Consider the following 21,753-nt stretch of genomic DNA (forward strand, 5'->3'; position numbering starts at 1 on the left):
AGTTTTTTATGCACTATATTCCAAGACCATTCCATAGTTTAATGTCAGGTATAGATTAATATATATATATATATATATATATTTTTTTTTTTTTTACAATTCATAGTGCTCTCTGCTCCAGTGTAGTGATCTACCAGACACCCGGTAGAAAGTAATATAATTTAGAAACAGTACTAAACTCCAGCAAATTAAGTCATTTTTTATGCAAAACCACTGATCTTCATCTACAGATTAAGTATAGGAACATTGTATCATCTTGGTGAGAATTCCACGTTTGAATGCTGAATGGAGAATGATAGTGTGACGACCGGGTGAAGAAGGAGCTGGAAACAAGTGCGAGTTCAACAATTTAATGAAAATAAAACAAACAAACAAGAGTACAAAACAATGCTGGGAAGACAACAATCCAAGATGGTGGGGAGACGGTGAGTAATCCGGATGGTGATGGTGAGTTGGCAGCAGTAGAGGATGCCACAGGAACTACGGGGAATCGAGCCGAAAGTAAGTCGTGATGCTTGTGGAAGTGCGAATAGTGGATGAGGTTCTGGGGGAAGACACGGACATCCAACGCAGAACAACACAGAAGCATAAGACCGTTATCCGACATGAAACAACGTTCTCACAAACACAAGACATGAGACAAGCCAATATATAGGGAGTGAGTAATGAGTGACAATTAATGGAGACGCCCACAAACTAATCAGTGCAGACGCGAAACACACAGACTTCACCACAAAGTGCAAAACACAGGGATCACGGTTTACCAACCGTGACAGATAGACAGCCGCAATGGAGAGAAGAGTTTAAGTGAACTTGAATTTAATGACTTGAGTATTAATCTTTACTTCACATTAAACTATGGAACATCTTCAGAACACTTGGAATATAGTGCACAAAAACTTTATAAAACAATAACATAGAATAGTATATGCATAACATCAGATTTGGATCGGTCTCATCTTACCGATACCTGATCCAGCAGGAACTGGCAGTATCAGAGCGATACCGATACTGAATATCCCACATATATAATACAACATGCATTAAAATCTTCTTCCCTTTGTGCTTCGAACTTTACTATGCGGTGCGCTGCGCGCTGTGACTCTCTGTTGCTTCAAGCACATCATTCTGTGCACGGGTTGCACATAAGTGCTTTGTGCTACTCGGTTATACTCAGTTTCATGTTATACTTTGTGCCACTCGGTTTCATGTTATACTTTTGCGCAATGAAAGATTATTGATAGAATTTCTTGTTGTCTTTTATATATATATATATATATATATATATATATATATATATATATATATATATATATATATATATATATATATATATATATAAAGTTGTTAACCTTTAGTGGAGCCTGTTGAAAGTTAATGTGATGATCCTTTTGATAAAGAAATACTGTACACTTTAGTATACTTTTAAAAGAGTACTTATTATGGATCATTTAACAAATATACTTAATAACAAACTGAATTCAGTTAATTCCATGTTAATTATAGTATAACAAGTATTATAATTTGAGTTTACACTAAACTGTATTTTTAGGCAAAACACAAAGAGGAAGTGTGCACTGTCCCTTCCACTGGCCGCTGGTTCATCTCTGCTTGGCTTGCCATCCTAAACTCCCTGTGAATGTTTGTGTAATCTGTTCTCTGGCAGAACCAGCAGGGGAATGAAACAGAGACCACCAATTACAGTTCATTTTCCCTTTTTGGAAGGAACCAATTATCTTTATGAATATCAACACAGGCTTTGCATTAGGATTAAATATTGTAATCTTGGAGCAGTACATAATGTTTGTCCTAAAAAAAATGGCATATGTTTTATGAAAATTATTTGGGTCATAGTGTGTCTTAAAAAGAAAAAAGAAAGAAAAAAAAAGGTAAATATAGTGGTTGAGCAGGAAATTTGGATTGGATGTGTGCACTGTCTAGTTTTCCACTTCTTACCATTTTTTATTACACTAAACTCAATGTCTTTTGAATGTACTTATTTATTTATTTAATAGAACCATTGTTTTCATTGAAAAACATCATTTTAATGAAAACGAGTAGTTTTTGCAATTTCATATATATATATATATATATATATATATATATATATATATATTAGTGGTGGGCCGTTATCGACGTTAACGTGCTGCACGTGAGACTCTTATCAGGCGATAAAAAAAAAAAAAATCTATCTTAATCTATTCTCAAAGTTGGGTTGGGAGCTGGGTCTATGCAAAGCAAGCTATGACGACTTCACCTTGATATTTTATATAACTGACTCGCTGAGGACAGCCTAAAAAGATGCTCAGGACAGTTGACGGGCCACTGCTGCGCATATTCACGAAAGCTTATCTTTCTCACGTGTTGTTAAGCAGTACCGCTTGTCGATTTAAACATTAAAGCATCCAAAAACTAGACGCGGAAAAGCTGAACAGAGTAGCGTTAGGTGCGCACGAGAGAGAGAGCCGCGTATCACGGACACGGACAGCGACACTGAACCGAGCTCTTTTCTGCGAAGTTCACCGAAGTTCCTCCTGCACCCGAACGAACATATGCAAATCGCAGTTTGAACAAACAAAAAGATGTGAAAGAGCCCAATTCAACACCATGGTGTTCTGGTGTTCAGGGCTCGCGCAGAGAATGGCGTCTCAAAACACTTGAACACCGAATTTGCTTATTTTTGCTCTTGTGTCGACAAATACATACAAAATATGTCAAAATATCCACCTTGGAAATTATGCTCGAAAAAACTGTCAGTTATTTCTTAAGTGAAAGTAAACAGTTGAGGGAAAAAAAATGGGATGTGTATTGTATTGGATGCGTTCATCATCTCTTAAAGTAACCATGCCTAATTTAGCTACTGGCTGCTGTAATGTTAATCCAAGAAAATGTGACTGAATTACTTTGTAGCTTTAACAGTCAAACCAAAAATTATTCAGACACCAGATATAATTTTATATATATATATAGCAAAACTGTAATAATGTGAGGAATGTTGAAGGTGTCTGAATAAATGTAGGTTTGATTGTATATTTAATTTTTACACTGAAGACTATCCAGTGCTATTTTACATTTAATTATTTGGTTTCTGTACCTTGACACCTACAAACTTGAAAAAAAACTTAAACATTGGTGTGAAACAGGCGTAAGGTTGTTTGCACCTTGTGCAATGTGGAATTAGTTTACAGCTTTTTCAAGCACTTTGTGATGCATTTTGGAAACAGGAGATGAGCCCCTTTTCTAATGCACCACCTAGCTTGATAAACCCCTTCTCAAAGACTTACTGTTTGTCAATTTTATTTGGGTAACACACATATTCTGAATGCCGTCGGCAGATTTCGAATGAGCCATTTTAATCTAGATTAATTTCAAGATCACAGTGAGATTAATCTAGATTATAAAATTAATCTATGCCCACCACTAATATATATATATTAGGGGTATACCTCGGTTTTAAAGTCACGGTTCGGTTCATTTTTTGTAAAGTAAGGGAAAGAAATGCAAACATTAAACTGCAGGTTGTTTATTACTATAAACTTTTTTTGTACAATTTGTTTACACTTTTTTTTAAACACTTTTTAATAAAATATATATAAAATAAAAATAAAAATAATAAGAAATAAAATACTGCAGCAAAATTCTCCACTAAATAAAATACTCTCAGTCTCCAATATCATATAATAAAATATAATGAAAAATATAAATAAATAACTATGATTACAGTGCAGCATTACCAATCCCACCTTTAGGCCTGCTCATATTTAAAAAAATAATAATGCAGCATCAGCAGTTTCAGTTTTTAGACCTGCTCAGATTTCGTTATAGCATTGGACCGATCGGAATTAAGAGCAAAGGTCTGTTTAAATGCAGACGGGACCTGCGTTTAAATTACGGTAATTGTTTTCCTAGTCGTAGTGATGTTCACACTCACGTGATGCCTTTTGAAAACTTTAGAATCAGCTGCAGGGTGGGATTTGCGCTGAACACTGAGACTTCCGGCACTTATTATGTTCGTTTGGAAACACGAAAATGTACCTATGTTCCGTACAAAATATTGCATATATATATATATATATATATATATATATATATATATATATATATATATATATATATACAATATTTTATATATATGGGTCAATATCACCATAGAGTGCCTTTCAACCCTCACAATACTCACAAATTTTGATTTTATTTTACCATTCACTTTATGTCATGTCATAATAGTAGACACTCAAATACTATAATAAATATATTATCTGAGCTCCCACAATGTTTTTTTTTTTTTAAATTATGGGCCATTTTTTAGAGCATAAAGCATAGATATGTCCACCCTGTCGTGGACATATAAATTGCAGTTAAATATGTTTTCATTGCACTATTAAAATACAAATTATACTTTCTGAAAGGTATGATGACCCTTTCCTAAACAGGGTTATTTGTTTGCTTTCAAATTATAAATACATAAAAGATTCGCGCATGTATTTTTTCTTATTTGGAGAAATATTTGAATATTTGGACCCAGTTTTTGTTTGTATGTTATTGCCCCCACACCTAGCAATGGATTATATAGGTATGATTACATTATTATTTTAAATATTATTTAAAAATACCAAGATGACAGGGTGGACGAGCCCATGACGGAGTGGACACATGAAGCAGAACACAAAAAGCATGACAAAATATGACAATGAAACATTTATTCAATGTAAAAAAATAAATATGTAATTACATTCTCAATCACATTGATATATATTTTTTATTACAACTATTATCTACAGAAAATGTTTCTATAAAATGTAATAGAACATTTCTATAAATTGCAATATTAACTACAAATGAATGCTATGTCCACCCTGTCATGTGTATGTCCACCCCATCGAGTCTAAGTGGCCGACAGGGTGGACATTTTGTAACACCGACAGGGTGGACATTTTGAGCTTCAATTAGCATATTAGCTTACAACAAACTGTGACTAGCTAAATAGTTAGACGGGTTGTTGAAGAGAATTTGGTATATTTAAACTTACATACTTTGAAAATATTGTATTTTAATCACTTCCTGCATATTGTATGGTGACAGGGTGGACATGTTAAGCTTTGGCAAAACAAGTAAGCAAACTTATATGAAGAAAATTTGTCAGTTGAAAAGTCAGCTGCTACTCACCTCAGCAGTTGAAATTCCCGCCACTGAGGATAAAAAATCTGTTGTGATGATGTCACTAATGGGGATGGCCTCTTCTTAAAGGGACAGATTCCGCAATACGACAGGGTGGACAACCATTCAAGGGACATGGACACCTCCTTTTTTGTATTAATTAAAAATATTTATTTTTATTACAAAATGATCAATACACTCAATTTGAGTAATATCTTATTTAACAAAGTATTAATAGGAAAACATTTTTTTTTTTTTTTTTTTTTTTTGGGCTGTTTTACTCTCATTCAAATTTAATGAGCAGTGCCTGGGACATAGCAAAACAACATGCATCCTCTCATACAAAACTAAAGAAAATATTGAAAATGTATCTAAAGAGTCAAGTAATGCTTCTGTTATGAATAAAAAAACTTAGCCTAATATAACACACCTTTCATAGTCACTTGTATGTTGAGTTATCATGGCAAATGAGTTATTTATGTTCAGGACACCAAAAGGCACCTCACGGTGATATTGACCCATATATATATATATATGTACCACATACCCATATATGCTTTTATATAATATTTATAATTTATTAAAATAAAAATAAGGATGTTCAGGTCTATAAAAACACACAAAAATATTCAAAATAAGTTTAAGCTAGATGCATAATTCATTGCTTTCCTTTGCACGTTTTGTTTATTTGTGGCATTTTATTATATTGAACTTTGTAAAGTTTTAAAAAGGTCAATCTATCTAAAATTAAGTAGCGATGACCTCATCTGCAACAATGTTTTTTTTCTTTTTGTTTGTTTTTTTTTGCATGTTAGGTACCATACTGACTTTCAATTGAAACGTTTTTTTTTTTTTTTGGTTCTACACAAAGTCACCACCTTAATTAAGTCTAACACTAACACCTCTCTTTTTGGTCACCACAGGAAGGCCCATCTGATCCTGAGACGAATGGATCGGATCAGTCTGTTCTGCCGCTCACTGCTCCGCAGTGGCTTCATCCAAAGCCGAACAGAGAGTGTGCCGTACATGCTGTGTCGTAGTGATGACACGAGACCAGGTGGCACATTATGGCACAGTTCACTTCATGAAACCCGGCTAGCCTGCCTGGAGAAAGTCGTAACAGTGCAACGCAACATATATGGAAAGTCAAAATTACGATGAGACCAGAGCTGTTTGGACTCAAACTTCTCTCTTTATGGTCTCCAGCTTGGTTGTTCTTTTTCTAAATCTAACTGACTTTGAGACTGTGAGAGGAGGGTTTATTGTTTCCTCTTCTTCTTCTTCTTTTCTTTCTTCTTCTTTTCCAAATGCAGAGAGCCTCGGATAAGAAAGATTAATTTATTATTATTATTATTATTATTATTATTATTATTATTATTAATTTGTACTAATATAACTAATATTTATTAGTTTTTATTTATTTATTTATTTATTTTTACTTGTTTCCTTTTTAAGGACATCAGTTTTGGTCGAAAGACTGAACTACTGAAGGACTATTTACGAATGTAAGAATTTAACTGCATGGTGCTGCAGAACTTCAAACCAGGTTCCCTTCATTTTGCAAACATATCTCTTGGAATACCTAGCCAAGCAAAACGAGGACATGATCTCTAAGTGGTTTTTCTTCTTTTCTATTCAACCCTTTTTGACATCAATTATATATATATATATATATATATATATATATATATATATATATATATATATATATATATGATTAATTATATAAAATTAAATGAGAAAACTGAGAATACTGTCAGAGTCACAGACATTGCTTTTGAGAACAAGTATAGTCCTGTCACGTATATAATATTTAGGCAAAAGAATGTTCCTTTACAGTGTCCAAAGAAATGGAATGGGTTTTGCTGGCCAATGAGACCAATAGATTTCAAAGTGAATCATCTAATGCATTTGGCAAAGAGTTGTGGTACAAAAGAAAGCATTGTGCAGAACAACTCTGTAAATGATTGTTTGGGAATAAGGTGTTGTTGAAAAGGCATTTGGAATCAAACAAATTGTGAGAACTAAGTCTCAACACATTTTCAGTAAGTTGTTATATTCCATGCTATATTCATTGTGATAGTTAAATATGCTATTGTAAATACAGTTGTAAATGCAGTATGTAATAAGTGAATTTGATTTTTTTGTGTCCGTGGGGGTGGAGTGGTGGGGGGGGGGGTCTATTAAATATGTATATAGAATCTCAAGACGTTTCTCAGTTTTATCTGACAATATGTGAAGAATCAATTAAACTGAGGAAAATCCTGTTATACTACCTCACTGGCTATCTCTATGACATGAATCTATATAGAATGCAGCTGACTTCATCACAAACCTGTTGCAAAACTTTAAGATGCTCAGCATTTAAAAATGTAAGTTAACATAATTTACGGTCTCTGGGCTGTAGGTCTCTGGAGGTATGGTCTGCAACATCGTTTGTTTGCTCCTTGAGCACTGATGACTGTTTGTATTGTTTTGGGATAGTTGTATACAAGTTTCTTGGTTGCTCTGAATTGCAAAACTGATTGTCAACACCAATGAGCCACAGCCATAGAGAGAAAAGTCAAAATGCACAGGGCATGCAAGACAACCAAATACATAATTTATCGGAATAACCTCAGCATGAACACAAAAATATACACAATTTAACATGCAAAACATAATGTCCTGTTTTAATGCATGATTTTAGAATCCATTTGTTGAATCATCTCAGTAAAACTACTACTACAATAGTCACATTTCAACAGCAGCAGCATATATAATAATAAACATCTGAGAGTTTGGGTATATTTTGCCTACTGTAAATGGTGTGCTCAAACCCCTGTGGTTGTTCATTTTTTAGTTTTTTTTTTTACAAATCCAGTTGTTAGATTATGTCTCCATGTATTTTGGTTTGTGTACTTGGGGAAAGCAAAAGAGTTAAAGACATTCCTTAACCAGGTGGACTCTACATGGCAACCTCTTTCTTTGTTTGAACCTCATAAGTTTGTGGCTAGGAGATAAACATCCATCAAAAAGGCCAATGTGAGACTCTTTTAAACCCAGTAACTACTTGTGAGGAGGTGTTTGGTTGAAGAATCAGCACAGGAATGAGGCAAACAATGTTGTGATTTGTCATATTACATGAACGTGTTCCTCGCAAACCTTTGTTAAGAACTCCAATTGTTTCCTGGTTGAAGTTCAGTATGCCCAAGTATTATGACCCATTCAAAAGCTAGTTTGAAGCAGTCTTTGTCCATTAACTTCTGTTGCAGCATCAGTGCAAATGTGGATTTAATTTTGCATCCTTCTTTTCTTTTCTCTCTATTAAGTGATCCACTTTGAACTTATCAAATAATTAGTAATACATAGTGATCAATCTCCTAAATTGAAGACCTTAAAGTTTCTCAAAATTAATATATAGATTCAAATACCTACATTTTTAGTACAAATTTAGTATAAATTCATTTAGTTGATCAGCGATCTTGCTTCAACAGCCACACAAAGTCTCTGTGTTGAGAGAATACATTTGCCTTGGATCTACAAGGAACTCCAGACAACACAGGTCCCAGGGTTGCTGAGGCAGTTTAAACCCTCCACCACGCTGAGTCGGGGCTTGGATATTCAAGGAAAAATCTTAGGATGTATTCAAGGAGTGGAGGGTGCCCAGTTTGCAGGGGCGCTGCACAAGATCCCGGGCCCTATGCATAATCAGTCCTAATGGGCCCCCCTCCCCTTGAAAATATATATTCCAGACTGTGGCGAGTGGGGCGGGGCCGAGAGGCGTGGGAACGAGGAGTGAGGCCAGGTGTAGTGATTGGAGATGAGCTACACCTGCGCCCCACCGCCAGTATCGAGTCCCACGTAGGAGATGGAAGGATATAAAACTGGAGCGACTATAGTGAAGGACGAGAGAGGACCAGGCCTGGGACATTATTTTATGTTTTGGTTTTTATTTGTGCGCGTCAGTCGCCGTGAGGGGCTGGCGCGCTGTTTTGTGTTTATTTTTGATTATTAAAATGTTTTTGATTGTGCACCGGTTCCCGCCTCCTTCTTCCCAATGAATAGGAAGTTCATATCATTACAGTGGTGCCGAAGCCCGGGAGAAGGAGGGATGCGCTGCTGAAGATCCCTCGCCGCTGTGGTGAATCCGCGGGGCCCTCGAGCAGGCGAGGTATGTGCCGCCATGGACGCTCGAGGCGGTGGGCTGGAGCGAGTTGCCGGGGACGGGCGAGCTCGCTGCCGACCGCCCACGATATGGAGGGGCGGCTGCCGTCCGTGAGGGAGCGGAGGAGTCGGCGCTGTTCGCCTGGGGGCCGGAGCCTGCCGCCTCCGTGACGGAATCCGGAGGGGCAGGGAACGGGGGACTCCTGCCGCTGCCCAAAATCGGAGGAGCCGTCGCCGTCCACCGGGCGGCGGAGGAGTGTCGTGCCGTCCGCCGAGGGCCGTCCAGTGCCACCGCCGGGCACCGCGGAGGAGATCACCCAGCCGGTGGAGGGCCGAGCAGCAGTGCGTCTGGGAACCGGATTTTTTTTTTTTCTCTCTCCCCTCTCTCATCCCTGTCACTCCTCCTTCCATCTCCTTTTCTCTCGCCTCGTCTGTCCTACCCCCAGGTTCCCGCAGGTCCCCGTGACCGGTCCCCCCCGGAGGGAAGGGGGGGGGAGTAGAGCGCAGTCTCGAGGGTACCCCTCGGCCTGCGAGGGGCGATGGGGGTATGTGGCGAGTGGGGCGGGGCCGAGAGGCGTGGGAACGAGGAGTGAGGCCAGGTGTAGTGATTGGAGATGAGCTACACCTGCGCCCCACCGCCAGTATCGAGTCCCACGTAGGAGATGGAAGGATATAAAACTGGAGCGACTATAGTGAAGGACAAGAGAGGACCAGGCCTGGGACATTATTTTATGTTTTGGTTTTTATTTGTGCGCGTCAGTCGCCGTGAGGGGCTGGCGCGCTGTTTTGTGTTTATTTTTGATTATTAAAATGTTTTTGATTGTGCGCCGGTTCCCGCCTCCTTCTTCCCAATGAATAGGAAGTTCATATCATTACACAGACTTTTCAAGGGTCCTCTCTTCCTTTGGGGCCCTGGTAATCAGTACTGGTTTTACCCCCAGTCCAGCGCCCCTGTCAGTTTGGAAGCTGTTTGTCGATGATTGTGATCATCTGGGATCTTCAGCACTTTCTTTGGTGGTGCTTCTCAGCCGGAAAAGGAGGACTGTCTACTACGGATATAGATTGGCAGATCAGTGGTTATATCAGACCATTGTGGTAAAGAGATTTACCAGTTGATCTTTGTTCTGTCCCTTCTGAACTATGGTCAGGAGCTTTGGATAGTGACTGAAAGAATGGGATTTTTGGTTCAAGGGACTGAAATAATAAATTTTTTTGCAAGGTTAATGGCTATTCCTGAGAGACAGGCCACGAAGCCTGTCATCTGGGAGAAGCTTGGAGTAGCTGCTCCTCTGTATCAAAAGGAGCCAGTTGTGGTGGTTCGGTCATTTGGTCAGGCTTTTTCTTGGATGCCTTCTCAGTGGAAGTGTTTCAGGCATGTCCAACTGGGAAGAGACCCCAGGGCAGACCCAGGATGTGATGGAAGGATGCAACTCCAAGACTGGCTCTGTATCTGATGCCACCATCCTGTGTGAAAGAAGCTGTAAGACAAGGATATAAATATGTGTGTGCAAATTCCACCTCGGAGTAATGACAGTCCTGCTCTGAGGAAGATGAGAGTGGCAAGGAAAAAGTGTGGCACTCTCTCCCCGCCCCCATGGCCTCAGGGATAGTTCTGGATCCCTAAGGCTTAAACTTGTGCAGCTCTTCAGAGACTGCAGAAGTAATTTCCATCTGTTTTTTATTTGGTCTACTGACCAAACTACAGAATCCTTCAAACTTTTTTTTGACTTGATTAAAAAGGCATCATAGATAAAAACAAGCAGTGTGAATAAAATGTTTATGTTTATATCAGATCAGATCATATCAGATCATTGTTAGCCAACTATGGTCGCATGTTCCGTCGTTACCAAAATAGTTCACTTCAAGTTATTGTTGTTGGAACTTGGAACTACAGCTATGTATTTGTGGTTAGACGTTTCTTGTGGTTAGTAGTTTCTTGTTCCTACTGGGCAACTGATGTTGAAAAAACATATATGTAACAAAGTTTGTAGATGGGAAGGAGGAAATGGGAACCGGCAAACATTTATATATAAAAACGAAAGTAAAAGCAGCAGCCCCTCATGAAAGACTAACACATAAAACAACAACATAAAGTCCAGGCCTGGTCCTCTCTCATCTTGCACTGTCGTCGTTCCTCTTTTTATCCTTCCTGAGCTCCTCCGTGGGACTTGAGACCGGTGAGTGGATCTGGTGTCACTGATTATCTTTCATTCCATTGAGCTCGCTCCGCTCCCATGGCTCTCAACCCCACCCCAATCTTTACATCCCTTTGCAGATCGGGAGTACCCATGAGACTGTGCTCTACTCCCCCCGGAGACCCCGTCATGGTGACCGCTGCGTACCTGGGGGTAAGGACTGTCGAGGCAAGAGAAAAGGAGATGGAAGGATGAGGAGAGACAAAGACGATAGAGGGGAGAGAGAAAAAGAAAAAAAAATCTCAATGCTCCTCCGCCTCTTGGTGGACAGCGATGGCTCCTCCTGTTGAGGGCCAGTCCCAAGTTCCCTGCTCCTCCACAATCATGGCGGATGGCAGCAGGCTCCGGCCTACTGGCAAACGGTGCAGACTCCTCCACTCCCTCTTGGACAGCAGAAACCCCTCTCCGACCCAGGAGCATGGCAGCAAGCAATAAGTCCGACCTCGTCTTCCATTGCTTCAGCACCACTGCCTCAGGCAGCCAGCGGTGGTCTCCGCTCCTTCATGCTGCCCGATCTACTCAGCACCGCAATCCACCTTCCTTCCTCCTGGGTTTCGGCACCAATGTAACAATGTTACAAAGTTCAAATGTTATGTATCAAAGTTCAAAGCACTGTCGTCACTCCCCTTTTTATCCTTCTGGAGCTCCTCCGTTGACCTCAGGACCGGTGAGAGGCACAGGTGTCGTTCACTCCACCGGCCTTGCTCCGCTCCCACAGCTCTCAGCCCTACTACACTCGTCAGAATCAAATTTCATAACAATTTAGGTAAAAAAAAAAAATAAATATAAACTTAAAAAAATAAAAATCAAAGTGATAACAAAAATATGCCATGATGGTTGATTTGATGTAAATTGAATACCAAACATATCGGTCTACATATGTATTAAACCAATTTCCAGCATTAAACCAAAAACCAATAATGTTACAGCATCTTGATCAAGTTTTGACTAGTCTTGACTTTGACGTCCAATTGATATCAAGATTCCCGCTAGGTTAGTCTGACATGTGTACTCACAGAGACCATGTAAATGAGCAAAACACACACTCTAACATGTTGTTCAATCCATATATTTCATTCCATACATATACAAATTTAATTTGACATATTTTAGCTTAAGAGAAATAAAGAGCTGTGTTTTTTCAGGAAACAGTCCTGTCTAACTATTTAGATTCTCCAACAGTGCATGTAATATGGTAGTTAAGCAGCAAGTTTGTCATTGTCATGGTTTTGGAAATGGACCCCTGGACACTGGCTTCTCAGTTCTTTTGAGTCACTGACATGACCTTTGTCATTGTTCAGTGACACAAACACAAAAGACTGCCCAAGTAAATTAATGAAATTTTCAATCTTATAGGAAGTTCTGAGGAGGACCATCCAAATGATGTGGCTGAAAATGAAATGCAAATGACAGTAGGACTGAAAACTGTTTGAAAATATGGTTCAGAAATAAAGATTCTCATTCAGCATTTTAATTCATTTTTTTTCAAATCATGATACATCAGGTATGTTTGCAATAATCCAGAGCACCAAAATATTAAATAACAGTAAAACTAATAGGATTAAATTCAACATTTGCGCAGTGTATTAAAACAATGAGTGTTTAATCTAGGGTAATGTTAATTTATAAATATACTACTATACATTTCTGATTCTTTGTTCATATGCTAATTTATGTTTATTTAAACCACTGCAAATTTTAAATGTATTAGGATATGTATGTATGTATATATGTATATATATATATATATATATATATATATATATATATATATATATATATATATATATATATATATATATATATATATTATACTATAAAACTAGAATAATATATTCTGTAAAACTATTAATAATTTTTATTTTATGTTGGCTATTGAATTGTAAACTAATGTTAAATTTGTGGAACCTTGCTTTAAAGTGTTACCAAAAAACACAAGCATGCCACAGTGTAATGTAAGGAAATGTGGTACGCGCCAAAAAAAAAAAAAAAATATATATATCGTTTCTTGAGTCGAGGGATCAGATAGACCTGAAACTGAACAAATATAATAAAAACACAAACTCTATCCGCACTATCGACAAACTGGATTGGGAATCCTCTCAACTTGAAAAACAATAATGCATTATATGCATGAATGAAGCAGAGGTCAGAATTTTGCTTATAATTTATTATCAATGTGAAGAGCAGACATGGCCAGCATCACCAAACACAAATGGGTTTTTGAATAACAGGCACAAATACAAGAGAATTGGCAAGAGAATTTAGAACAGTGACTCAAATTAAAGGACACTTCAAGTACATCTCTTGATGCTGATGGAGCTGTAATGCTGATGAACATGGTGCATTACTCAAATTTAAATAACTTTCATAAATGTATCGTGTCTAATGAAACTCTTTAAATATACAAGGCATTTTACTGGTACACTTCTTCACAACACTATTTACAACTGGTCAAGACATGAACCTGTAATAAAGATCTTGATACAATTCCATTAGTTTGTTCTCTTAAAGTTTTTCCACCATCCAAAAACAATACAAATAAATAGAAGTTGACTTTTTTTGATGATTTGCTTTGCACATACATATTTTGACGCCTGCGCTAACATATTGGCAGGCCAAAAACAGAAACATGTTCTCTTCAACTGTCCAATGCTATACATGTGAGCTCTGAATTTTGGACATTTCTAAGAGATATTCAATATGTTTGGTACAAATTGGAAAGACTCTCATTGATATAATGGATTTTACCTACTGCAAGATATACCATGATTACACTCTTCTCTTGTGGGTACTGCCACAGAATAAATGTGCTGCATTAACAAACTATATATATATATATATATATATTACTATAACATTAATTTAGTGTCTCAACTGCATTAATGGCAATATATAAACTGTGAGATGTAACTGAATGACATTCTGTCTTTGAATTTTCTTCTTGAATCTAGTTTTTTATCTTTCATGAAAAAAAAAAAAAAAAAACAAGAAAACAAGCATTGTATTTGGTCTTCAACGGGAGAAATGGATAAAAATAAAAATAGTGTAAGAGCCCCAATAACCAAATTTTACATAAAATTTACATTTACAAGACCATTGTACAAATAACTTACATAAACAATAAAAAATATAACTTACAAAAGTATAACACTCTCAATAAATAGTTCTTCTATGTACAGGTTTATATGTTGTTAATATACGCAAAAAAAAAAAAAAAAGAAAAAAGACTAACATACCAAAATATGGAAGCCGTAAATATTACAGGCATGAGGTACAGCGAGAAATCCTATGGTGCATACAGTAGTGTCAAACAACCCACTGAAAACTTCATTTAACAAACCAACAAACAATTTTAGACCTGTACGCTTTTAGACATCTAAAGCAAAGTATATATATATATATAGTATTTGGCGTAATTGCACTCGGAGCTGGTTCTAGTATTTTGGATTGCTTATTTGCACATAGTGATGGAGAAACGTATAATAAGTATGAGAAGAGTGAGAAAATGACTTAAAAAGGAAATAAATCACAAGACCTTTCATAATTGGCACGTTACTTGATGTCTGTGCTAATTTGGCGATGCGGTTGCTTATCAGTTTTGCTGTCCATTTTGGCAATAAATGCTGACTACTGTTATCTAGAGTACCATTACATAATTTCAGGTAATAGCAACTTAATACATTGGTTCTCCCAAGAATATATAACAAAATAAATCTTTATTAATGATAATAATAATAGTAATAATAATAATACATTATTGTTATTATTATAAATATTGTACTCTTGTACTATTGTATTGTATATTGCATCGTATAGATATTTTGACACACATACATATTTATTTGGGTGCTGTAGTTTTCTTCTTCTTCTTATTATTATTAATAATAATAATAATAATAATAATAATAATAATAATAATAATAATAATAATAATAATAATAAATCCTTCAAACTAACTCACAATATGAAAAAAAAAAAACATACATATAAATTACCTATTTAGAGGATTCATTTTCCCACTTTCAGAAACATAAATATTAAAGCCAGTTTTCCATGGTCCCAAAGACAGGACATATCAATCCAATAACATGTTTCCACATGTCACATTGCTCTGCATTTTACGATGAAACCAGATGTGAACCAACTGGAATCACAATTACCATCAGTAATAATATCGCATATGATAATATCACACGATAAAAAGGAAAATCAAAAATTACTAATTCCAAACACCTCCTGTATTACCTCACAAATTGTCCTGCCTAATGATAGAGGCGATTTTAAACTTTCGTCCAACGGGCTACCAAAAAAGTGCAGCAACTGAGATCATTAAGACAAATACTGAACACTGAAACATTACTACTACATCTTGTTCTTCTTTCTCTTATTCTTCTATTTCATTTCATCTTTTCTTTTGAAATCTAAATGACTGCACCTGTGCCACTACAAGCACAATAAAATAAATTATTGACTTCGGCATCCAATCATGAAATCTTTATGCCACATACATTATGACTCAATATATATATATAAACAAACAAACAAAATAAAATATGATATGGTTGCTTGACTTTCTTCAGGTATTATTTCTTTTTTTAATCATAATTGTCATAGTTATTATAATTTAACTACCATACATCCACAATTGCACAAAGTGATGTCCATTTTAAAAAAAATAGACAAAATAATCCTTAATGTACTGCACAAAGATGGCATCCATTCTCTGCAGAGGATTAATCGCTGAGCAAGTGATGCAATGCTACATTTCTCCAAATCTGATGAAGAAACTAACTCAATTACATACTGGATGACCTGAGGGGAGAAATTGTCAGCACATTTTCATTTTTGGGTGAACTATCTCTTAGTAATAAATAATGATTAAAGTGATTATTTTTCTTCTCTCGCTTACTCTGATTGTGTATATAAAGTCATTCCAATTACATTGAAGCTAAATTAAATTATTTTAAGTTTTTTTTTTTGGCAAAAACACATACAAGTGGTTAAAACATTGGCACATGTGCTGTAAGTTACCCTTAAAAACGTTTTTGACTGGCAACAGATTTAATGAGATTCAATGGGTTTGTGTGAGCAACACACCAAAGGTTAAGTTGGTTTTACTTGCTGAAAAGCTTCCCTTCCATCAGAGCACACATATACTGTATATTCCATGTTTGCTGTCAGATTGAAGTATGACACCTTTTGGACGTTTTCTGTGAATAATCAATTTAATTTAAATCTCTTCCTCAGACCAGACCCGCTTGGCTTCAGAAGACATGTATGGAATACTTTTATGGATAAGAAGTACTTATTTTATGATTTTTTTTAAAGCATTTTCACACACACACACACACACACACACAAAAGTGTGAGTAAGTGATAGAGTTTTTGGGTGAACTAAGCATTTACGTAAAATAAAAGGTTTATGAACTCTACATTCAGGAATGTGTGTCTATTTTGCATTTGGACTAGACGAGTTACGATTCAGTACTGGCTGAGCTGTAATAAGAGGTCTTTTGTCTTGATGGGTGAATTGATCAGAGGTAAGTGTTAAGGCAGACGGACGACACACTGGATCATGGCCTGCATATTCCTGTTGTCTGTTGTTTGACTAATTAGCAGCAATCATAGCAGCAACAAAAGCAGCCATGCTAAACAAACTAGTTCATTCTTACCGTATTTATGCTCGGATCTGTCTGTGTGCATTTTAAATGAAACTTAATTCACAATTATTTCGTAACAGAACGTGGGCGACAGGATCTGCAGCCATTCCCCATTGTGCAATTATATTTGATACATTTGTTTCATTTCAGGAACATTCAAATAATTGCTGATTAGTCTTTAAAATCAGCTTGTGATTGCTATCCAGCCAATCGTACCATTCTTGTTTTGGGATGCAGTCTGCTTCTGTAGGGACATGAGACACATTTGAGGGTTGAAACGCCATGCAACGTCTTCCTGGGATGAATGAGGTCAGATTTGATATAAAACTAAAACAAATCAAGCCCTCTAAACGACTTAGAGAGTGCATCAGTCGAAAGTTGTTTCTTCTTTTTCTGGCTTTGGTCAAATCAGTATATTTCCTTCGAGATGCCTAGCTTTCATTTTTCTTCATTTTTTGGAAAGTTCGTGAGTGATCTACAGATGGCATGAACAAACCAACTTTGGTCCTTTGTGGGTACTTGGCATTTGAGATCCTTTTTCAAATGTACTATAAGAGATAACAGGTAGACTTAGACATGAAAATGATGATCAGCTATAATAAGAGAGGTACAACTGTGAAGCAGCAGCATTTCTGGGAAGAATATCTGATCCTATCCCAGTCCGCACACCGGCTTGGTGGAGCGTTTTAACCAAGTGAGTGCAAGTGCTCGCCCTTTCGGTTCTCCAAGGCATTGGGGTCCCGGCAAGCGCACTCTCTTCGGATGTCACAAGTCATGGGGAACGGAATCACCTTGAAGGAGAAAAGAAACAAGTTAAAGCATACAAACCAAAAGGTTTGGAGTACACTCTTAAAATAAAGGTCCCTCCAGGGGTTTTCACAATGAGGTCATTGAAAAGGGTGTCCAAACCAATTTGTGGAAGTTCCACTGACCTGCAGAGTTCAGCTTCAACACTAATTAAAAACACTTGAACCAGCTAATTAGGGTCTTCAGACTCACTAGAAACTTCCAGGTAAGTGTGTTGGAGATGGCTGGAGCTAAACTCTGCAGGACACTGGACCACCAGACACCTCTGCCATAAAATGACCATTTTTGGTTAATCAAAGAACCAACCAGTGAACAGATCTTAAAAGAACCTTTTTTTCTTCTTCTTCTTTTTCAAGTGAAGAACATTTTAATAATACGAAGAACCCTTTTGTACTATTTATGGGATGGAAAGATTCATGGATGTTAAAGAGTCATTGATTCTAACAAAGATCCTTTATTTTTAAGAACGTAACAACAGCTTGCATCATTGGTCATGATGTCTAGATTTGGCAATGCCTTGAAAAATTGATGAGCCCCTTAGAAGGATTGAAAATAGAATTTGAATGTTGTTTGGCACTTGACGTCACAATTGAATGTTGGCAGTGCATCACTGACACCAGCTGCTGCAATGTAGCCTCCCTTGGGGACGGGCCTCAGCTGCTTTTCAGGATAAAATGCATCTCCAGTCGCTTAAAACTAGGACCATATGTGCAGTTCACATTTTCACATTCACGTAACCATTCATCTTAGCCTCAGTGGCTGAGTGATTAGTTCATGACATGAATTCACATGCTAATTTATCTTGGTGCATAACAAAGTGGATTTTCTAATTCATAGCATCGATAATGGAGTATTATCCTGCCTTTTATACCTGAAAACAGATGAGTGTTTGAGTCAAGTCCAAAGTGGAGGCACTTCAGTGTGAAATCTGAATATATGTTGATTCCCTTGAACAATGCAAGCACTTTTCATGTTCATATTGTGCATTTTACTGTAGCTCATTTTAACAGAATATTGTGATTAAGTTAATGTGAATATGCTACTAATTGGAATGGCATTAATTGTTAAGTATGTAGAGTACTGCCATTACAAATAATCTTAAAGCTTCTTCTGTGAAACCATCACAGTGTACAAAACAATTGCCCTGGCTACAAGATGAACACTGAAATTAATATTACAATATTTCATTTCACGATGGTCATCTTCACTACAATCATCATCTGGAAGATGATGCCATTTGCATTATGAAACAAGAGACAACGAGTTTGTAATGTGATATGAGAGTCATGTAACTAGGGCTGGTTTCAGTTACCTGGAGGAATGGACTGATATACAGTTCTTCCATGGACGAAAGTGAACATTAGAATACAAAGTGCTGTCATGAAACTCTAGATGGTGCAGGCCGATATGTTCTAACTCAGTCTGATTTAATTACATCATCAATCACATGGCGCAGATGATTGCCTTATTTTCACATCAAAGCCAATAAGAGCTCAGGATTCAAATACTTGGCTAGAGTTCGCTGTAGCAGTGGCCACGCTTCAGAAACCCTCCACCTTCCCCAGCTCCACCTGTATAGATCTCCTATTGAGTAATTTATTATATATTATATATGGGAGATGTTTCATAACTGATATGTACATAGCAGCAGTATTCCTTACTTGCTCACAGGAGCATGTATTTGGATTTATTGGCATAAGCAAATCTCAGCACAATTTTAATACTATAATCTATCATATTTGTAATTTTAGTACTTCAGCTTATTTCAGCAAGTTAGAAAAGTGAATATTTCTTTTTTTTAGTTTTTCTTTTCTTTAAGTTTTTAATCTATTTTTTTATATTGCATTAATTTATTATTATTTCATTATTAATGGTACATCACCCAGTTTTGCTTCTAAAACTAAAGTAAGGATGTATAGATATGTGCGCTGGCTAACAAGAAAAAAAAAAAAAAAACATATGAAGAAAAAGCTTTTTGTAATGTGAGAGTGCAGTTCTCCAGATGGAAATGTGAAATGTATTTCTAATTAATGAAAACAAAACATGTTTGTGTGAACAGAACCTAACTCTACAGAGCCACTTACCCCATGAAGCTTTTACAAGCATGAACCGGACACATATCAAAACCAGCAGTCATTGCCCTGCATGCCATTTCCTGTTCAACCGTGTGCCTTCCCTCTCATTTGAACACATTCATTTTGTTAACCTTACTGAAAGAAAGAAAGAAAGAAAGAAAGAAAGAAAGAAAGAAAGAAAGAAAGAAAGAAAGAAAGAAAGAAAGAAAGAAAGGGGTGCGCCAATTAAAGCTGTTTCGGCTTTTTTCAGCAGGCAATTGTTGTTGAGAACCCAGAAGGTGGTGAACACTTCAATTTTTTCCTCTAGTACTTAATCACTTTCTCAGACTTCCCCTTCGCTTCCCTTCCCTTTCCTTCCTTCTCACAACATGCAACCTTTAAGAGTTCTCAATTAGCACCCTCTCCTTATCTCACCATCGGACTAAGATGTGGGCGGCAAATTTGCCATGGTTTCCTCTGCCCTTGACCTTTAGGGTGGCGGGACCAGCTGCCACATCTGGGGCTCATCGATGGTGACTGGGAATGTCAGCATGGGGCAGAGGCCAGTCCAGAACACACACACACACGCATTCCCTGACAGACCATGTACGTCATGGCCCATGACCCCCAACCTCTGCAGAGCGCATGCATGTGTCATATTGCAGATGAAGGGAAATAGTATGAGGGGGCTGGGGATCGGCGAACAGACAGAGCACTTCAAAACACACCACGGGATAATGCTGGTCTGCACTGAGGCTCGGTAGCATGTCAATCTGAGAGAAGTTTTTAAAGCAACAGCAATTTGTGTTGCTCCTGTTATTTTAAGATTATTTCTCTAATAAGAGGTTCTGTATATAGTAGGCGACCTTTTCATTAACCAGTTAACGGTGTTGCTTCCTCTACTTTTCATATTGGTCTTGCAGCCTTGCCTTGATATGAGACCACATATTATTTATTAATGTTTTAAGTTGTTGCGTAGCTTGTCAAATGTATATAGACTTCACATTTAGGATAATGATCTATACTTGGCAGAAAAATAGTTTATTCTGATTATTCATATTGGTCTAGATGATGTATTTAGAACACACTTTCCTTCAGTCGTGTGCTCAGGCCATTAAACCTGTGGAAAGTGCATAGTCTTCCACTTTCAGTCTTAGCCTCGATAGAGAAAACACTGTTGTGGAAGTCTCGAAATTCTCTCAGCCTCATTGTTGCTGCAGAAACAGCAATCTTGCAACAATCTTGCATGGCTGGCATTTCATTGCCACTTTTCCCTAAAACAGCCAAGATTAAAGGAAAGAATTTGGAAAACTGAAAAGCTAATTTGGAGATATGGCTCCTTAGCCATAAACTTTGCAGGGCAACCAACATGCATTGATAATTATGTCTTATAAAAAGGTAGGAGACACACATTTACTACAGCCACGACTGCGGGTTGGCCTTTACATTTATTTTTTGGTATGGTATTGAGAGTTGGGAATGCAAACAAGAACCTACTGGATTTGTGTTGTCCCTCAGTTATCTTAAAAGGCCACAGAGAGTCTGATTTTAGTGGTTTAATTATTTTATGAATAATATTAAATAAGTAACATTTCGTTGAAATGTAAAAAAAAACATAAAAAAATTAAATAAAAAGGTTTCTAATTATTTGACCTTTTTACAATGTTTTAACTGCACCCTTAAAAAAGGGTTTCATCCACTTCAGATGTTGACTACTATATATATATATAT

The 21,753-nt window shown here is 37.0% G+C and overlaps 2 protein-coding genes across 5 annotated transcripts in view; one reads left to right on the forward strand and one right to left on the reverse strand.

Moving 5' to 3' along the window:
* The window catches only part of LOC113084639 (astrotactin-2-like), a 479,964-nt gene extending 473,485 nt beyond the window's left edge, over nt 1-6,479 (forward strand). For all 3 annotated transcript variants that reach the window (XM_026254924.1, XM_026254923.1, XM_026254926.1), the window contains one exon: nt 6,081-6,479. In XM_026254924.1, the coding sequence (XP_026110709.1) occupies nt 6,081-6,318 (238 nt within the window). In that variant the 3' untranslated portion in view covers nt 6,319-6,479. The remainder of the gene's footprint in view (nt 1-6,080) is intronic.
* A 7,047-nt stretch (nt 6,480-13,526) lies between these two features.
* LOC113084678 (pappalysin-1-like) overlaps nt 13,527-21,753 on the reverse strand; it is a 121,623-nt gene continuing 113,396 nt past the window's right edge. For both annotated transcript variants that reach the window (XM_026254942.1, XM_026254936.1), the window contains one exon: nt 13,527-17,952. In XM_026254942.1, coding sequence (XP_026110727.1) covers nt 17,848-17,952 — 105 coding nt within the window. In that variant the 3' untranslated portion in view covers nt 13,527-17,847. The remainder of the gene's footprint in view (nt 17,953-21,753) is intronic.

The sequence above is a fragment of the Carassius auratus genome, chromosome 5 (genome assembly GCF_003368295.1).
Source record: "Carassius auratus strain Wakin chromosome 5, ASM336829v1, whole genome shotgun sequence".
Lineage (NCBI taxonomy): Eukaryota > Metazoa > Chordata > Actinopteri > Cypriniformes > Cyprinidae > Carassius > Carassius auratus.